The sequence below is a fragment of the Carex rostrata genome, chromosome 1, assembly GCF_964058835.1.
Source record: "Carex rostrata chromosome 1, lpCarRost1.2, whole genome shotgun sequence".
Taxonomy (NCBI): domain Eukaryota; kingdom Viridiplantae; phylum Streptophyta; class Magnoliopsida; order Poales; family Cyperaceae; genus Carex; species Carex rostrata.
In genome coordinates this window covers 7,499,603-7,505,681 of record NC_135918.1, presented here as the reverse complement: position 1 = coordinate 7,505,681, position 6,079 = coordinate 7,499,603, and the positions used below count along the sequence as shown (strand labels likewise).

The window sequence follows — 6,079 nt, the reverse complement described above, 5'->3', positions numbered from 1 at the left end:
TCCTAATTATAGTTTATAAAAATATTCAAATAATATAGATGTTTTACTTATTAGGTAAATCAATTTTAACGATTTAAATTGTGGTTTGAAATCTATTCGAACCATTTTAAATGTCGTCTGTGTTTGCATGACTTTTGTAGCAAGGAGTGATCACATCATCAGTGCCATTATTGCTCGGATAGATTCTCAACGAAGGAAGGCGACCACGACGTGATATATACAGGTGCCGTCGTTATCGTACGAAAGAAATCAAAATAATTAATACAATAACAAAAATTAGAAATAAAATTAATTATTTTTACTAGATTATTTTTTTATAATTTAATTATATATTAAACTTTAAAAAATGGGGGTGTAACGAATTGATGATTCGATATTTTCTAAAGTGAACTGAAATTTTGATTACCTCCAAGACCGATTTTGTATCCCCCTATATATCACAATAAATAAATCTGAACCCTTCTTTTAACCTGGCACGAATTTCAAAATAAATTTTACGGTCCAGGAGACAAAGCTGTGGTTTAATTTCAGCTAGGAGACATTATCGTTCTCATTTCTTAGAGTTGCTTTGATAGATGTACTGATATAATTTTTTTTTTCTGAAGTGTGGAATCAATGTTTAAAAAATGTTTGTTTAGATTGATTAATCGGCTGATTAGTCGTTGACGGTGACTAAATAGTCATGAATTTTTTCGATTAATCCGTCGATTATTTCTAATTATAATCCATTATTTTCGATTATTTTTCAATTAATCGCTTAGCGGTTCCCTGTCCGTACGACGACCGCATACCATTATTTACAACACTGGATGACATTAGTGTGAACTTAATTTTATCAAGATGATTGGTGGATACAACTTCAAACAACAAATATAAATCAACCAATTTATTTCACAAGTTGATACATTTACACTTTACATTTATAAATCTTCAAATTTAATTACAAAAATAGATGGCGAAAATAAAAATTTACAAGTTATAAAATACGTTTAATTTTTATTATTTTTTTACTGCATGTTTTTACACAAAATAAAATTAAAAATTAATAAATTTAATATATCAATACATCTAAGTCAGTTTCAATAGTTTAGACTTTTAGAATTATCGTTCAGGACCTCTCTAATAAATTTTAAATTTAAGCTCATCAACCATTTTAGTAAGCTTAAGGCTTAAGCTTACTCTTGAACTAATAATATATATATTTTAAAAATTCTTTTCTTCTCCCTGTCACCGAGGCACCACAGTGAGTCAGTGCACTGTGATCCCTTTTTCCGGGAAATAAATCTGCTGTTATTCAAAGAAATAACAGGAACATGTTATTCAGATCTGAACCGTTCATCTTTGTTAAGATTCGCGTATTAAGAAATTTGATCAGTCAGGATTGAAATAACAGAAGATTTATTTCCTTTTCGGATGGGAAATTGTACGATACAACGCCACCTTCGTTTTCCTTACGCCACCTACATATTTGCGATTACTTTACTTTCTGTTATCACCTCTCTCTTTGAGGCCTTAAAAATATCGACTTTTTCGAAGATTTAAGAAACGAGCACGGAGAGTGTGGGATCGTGCAGCGGTTCCTTCCTCCAGCCAAGGAGATTGTTTGAAGAGTGTCGTGTCCGGAACAAAATCTCCAAATTGACCCTGTCGAAATGAGCAAGCCCTTCTCCTCTCCACAGCAGCAAGAGGGTCATTTTCGTAATAGCGTCAGCGATGGTGGCAGTCCTCGCGGGGCTGTACCAATACCGTCCGATCCTCCAGTGATACCGATGACCATTTCCCAAAATACCCATGGAGTAGGAGTAGTATGCTCTCCTTCCTCGCAGGACGGGCATTTTACTAGAGACCACAACACCTGTCAACCGACGAAGGCGCGAACTTCCCAGAATACCCCTGTGGTGGTGAGTCCAGACGGGCATAATCGTAACAAATGCTTTATATCTGGTGCGGATGGCTCTGGACAGCTGGATCATCAGGCCACGATGAAAATGAACGGTGAGGATGTGCCGAAGAAACAGTGTCCATGTGGAGGTGGCACATGCATTGTAAAGACGTCACACACGGAGAAGAACCCAAATCGCCTTTTCTACAAATGCCCCGCTAAAATAGTAAATTCCAGTCTCTATTATCTTTTGATTTGTGAAAGGCAATGCATCCGAGGGCAGGTGTGATGATTTTACCAGCAGAACTTCATTTCAGGGTTTTACTGTGCATTGAAGCTAGTAGGAAAACTATCAGTCCTGCTTCAAAAAAAAAAAAAATTGAACGGATGATCTTCAAAAAAAAACTACTAGCCTAGCATTTGCATTCCAAATTTTTTTATTTTCTTGAGTTAATTTTGTGTTAGATCAAAAGGGTGAGACGTTAACTATTATTATTGTTAATACAAAACCGGCACCAAAAAAATAGAATGAAAACTGTTGGCTCATCAAATACATCAGCATCAATGGTTCAAATTTATCGTTTGAAGCTAATTAAATGGTCTTTTAAGCTAAGCTCACGTATTGTGATGATAAGCTTTAAGTTTAAACTAGCATCACTGTATAACTTGTGGTTAATTTTGTTTACTTGTTAGTTTGGTTCTTTTATTTTTCAGGAGAACCCAGAAAAGTAATGGTGCAACCAGTCTGGATTCACAACAAAGTCAAATGAAACTTGCAATGCCTTTTATGATAGCCTATCATTTATTAACCTCAATATTTTCGCTAATTTGATCCATAAAAAATTTCAGAAAGTTTATTCTTAAATTTAGACTTCAATTTTGTACCTTGCCACGATGGTCGTAAACCTGAAAAAACTCATGAAAATTTAATGCTTGGAATTGATCCAGCTAAAACACAGGTTAACAGTTCGCCTTGCCTCAAATGAAAACCTAAAATGGCAAGACCAACCTGGCATGACACCCTCCACATTTTTACTTATCTTAGGTCAAATATGTATAGATAAACGAGTTGTTATTACCTATGAGTCTATGTTGGCAGCATCTTCTAATTATATCTCCAATGCATTTTATTTCATTTCTTGTATCTTCTGTTTCACAATAACCTATATTGTGCTCTTGCATGTACTTCAAAAGTGCAACTTCTTTCAATGGTGTGATGGGTTGGGCCCGAGTTGTCAAAGCCCTTTGAAGCCAGACCAAGGATGTAGTAGGAGCCCGGGCAAGATAATTAAACCCCAAAATACCTCTTTAGAACCTAAAAATCCAACATGCTCTTGCAAAGCTGGACCATGCATTGTTCAGACCATGCACGAAGGAGAAAACAAGGGCCGCAAGTATTATGCTTGCCCTATAAAAAAGGTACATAAGTTCCTTTTGTTATCATCACTCTATTGATCTCTTTGTATATATCTGTATACACACACCCCTGTGAATTTTACAAATTAGAGACTCCTGATCACCGTATAAAATTGCCAATCCTTAGCAAAGAGGTAAGCTATACCAAAAAAGAGAAACTTGTTTAGACAAATATGTATTAATCTATGAGGTAAGCTATACCAAAAAAGAGAAACTTGTTTAGACAAATATGTATTAATCTAAGAGGTAAGCTATGTATACCAAATAGGCATGTTACATCAGAAATGATACATTAGACAGGAACTAAAGTGTATAAAGAAAAAAAGGAATGGCATAGTCAGTAATGCATGAAATGCACATATGTTCATGTTGCATCATTTGATTCATTTCTCCATTTTGTTTTTTTAGGGTCACGGAGCTTGCAAACACTTTGAATGGGTTGATAGCCTGGTAAAACCGCCTGAAACAGAGAGTAACTCAAAGATACACCAAAATAATATGTCGATCGATGATGTGGCTACCCCGGAGCCAAAGCAAACACTCTCCCCATATGAATCTGTAAATGACCCCTTTGGGGAGAATGACAATAGAACCATTGAATCTTGGTGCAAAGAAAAAGACCCTAATAGCACAGCTGCTACTGGAACTGAGATAAACAAACAGTTATCGCCTGGCACTATTAGGGTTGATAGCCCAGTAATACCACCTGAAATAGAGAGTAACTCTAAGATGTGGCTTGCTTTGAAGCAGAAGTTTGATGGAACTTCTATTACAAAATTGAGACAACTCACTATCAAATTTGACACTTACAAGAAGCGTCATAATCATAGCGTGCGGCAACATCTCAGGGAGATGTCAAATATGATTAGTGAGTTGAAGGATGCTGGTCATGTTTTGACTGATGAGCAACAACTTCAAGCAGTGATTCGTTCACTTCCTCATACATGGGAACACATGAAGGTGAATCTGACCAACAACGAGAGTGTTACAACTTTCAACGATGCAGCAAGGCATCTGGAACTTGAGGAAGATCGTATAGAGGCATCAAAGCCTCAAGAAACTGAATCTGCTGTGCATTTGGCTGGTTCAAGCTCTAATGGAGGGCAATACCAGAAACGCAAGTCAAATTATGATCACAATGGCAAACAAGAGAAAAAACACAAGGGGCAGGATCGTGGCAAGGGAAAGGCTTCTCAGAACAATTTTAAGAAGCATAATAAAGTCAAGATCAAGTGTTTCAATTGTGACAAGAAGGGTCACTATGCTCGTGAATGCAAAGAGCCCCATAAGGTACAAATTATAGAAAAACTTTCATATTTTTCATATGTTTTCAGTTCTGTTTTATTGCTGATTCTCATCTTTTGTGGACTATAGACTCAGGAGCAACAGACCATGTAGTCAAAGACCGAGACTTGTTTGTGAATTTTCATCGAATTTCCCAATGTTCAAAATGGCTCTATGTAGGAAACAACCCTCGTGTACTAGTCAAGGGTATAGGCACATGCAAATTGAATATGCGTGATTGTCGAACTCTCCTCTTACATGATGTTCTCTTTGCACCTGACATTCGACAAAATCTTGTATCTCTAGTTGTTCTTCTTAGATTTATATTTACTTTGAACATGTGTGGCAATAGTATTAAGTTGTATCTGGATGATATGTGTTATGGTTATTGATATGTATCGAATGATTTTATTATTCTGGATGTTATTAATATAATGACTTCTTCTAATACTTATTTTTCTTTAATTACATCATATGCTGATGAAAATGTTGATGCGAATGTATGGCATATGAGATTAGGTCATATCGGACAGCAACGAATGGATAGATTAGCCAAGGAATGCATGTTAGACCAAATTGAAAGGGTTAGTCTACCAACATATGAAAATTATTTAAAAGAAAAAATGACAAGAAAATCATTTGGAACGGGAACCAGATATGAATTTTCGTTGCAATTAATTCATTCATACATTTGTGGATCAATGAATGTGAGGGCACGACATGGAGGTAGATAATTTATCACCTTCATTGACAATTATACGCGATATGGTCACGCTTATTTGATCTCTCATAAATATGAAGCTCTTGTATGTTTCACGAAATTTATAACCTTATGTGAAAATCAATTAGACATAAAGGTTAAGGACTTAAGAACAGATCGCGGTCGCAAATATTTGTCTGATGAGTTCAAACAAATGTGTAAAGAAAAATGAATACTAAGGCAACTAACTATACCATATCAAAACAGAGTGACTGAAAGGAGAAATCAGACTCTTTTGGAAATGGTTAGATCAATAATGCCTCAAGCAAATCTGCTAATCAATTTTTGGAGATGCATTATTGACTGCTGCCAATATTCTAAACCGTGTACCTTCTAAGTCTGTTTCATCAACTCCTTACGAACTTTGGACTAATAGAAAATCATATCTTAGTAATATGAGACATTGGGGATGCACTGCCATTGTTCATGATTCGTCTCATCAACATGGTAAATTAGATTCACGAGGTAAAAAGAGTATATTTATACGATATTATGAACATTCCAAAGGTTATGTGTTCATTGGTGAACAATCGAGTGTGAGTGTAACAGAATTTGAGTCCCGAGATGTCATTTTCTTGAAAAATGAATTTCCAAGAAAGGGTGAGATAGGTCAGGAATTTTTTTTATATGAAGTAGAGGAGCGAGATGATTTGATTGTTGCAAATTGTTTGGTGCATATTCCTGAATCTCCAACAGTATCTCATCCAAGTGAGAGCAAGTTAGTAGATGATGCTGAG

The 6,079-nt window shown here is 35.6% G+C and overlaps 1 protein-coding gene across 1 annotated transcript; it reads left to right on the top strand.

Moving 5' to 3' along the window:
• Nucleotides 1–1,523: 1,523 nt before the first annotated feature.
• Nucleotides 1,524–5,017, top strand: LOC144565598 (uncharacterized). Its single transcript, XM_078315396.1, has 4 exons — nt 1,524–2,108; nt 3,077–3,301; nt 3,707–4,588; nt 4,673–5,017. The coding sequence occupies exons 1-4, from the start codon at nt 1,653–1,655 to the stop codon at nt 4,694–4,696; spliced, it is 1,587 nt and encodes a 528-aa protein (XP_078171522.1). The 5' UTR covers nt 1,524–1,652; the 3' UTR covers nt 4,697–5,017.
• Nucleotides 5,018–6,079: the final 1,062 nt, after the last annotated feature.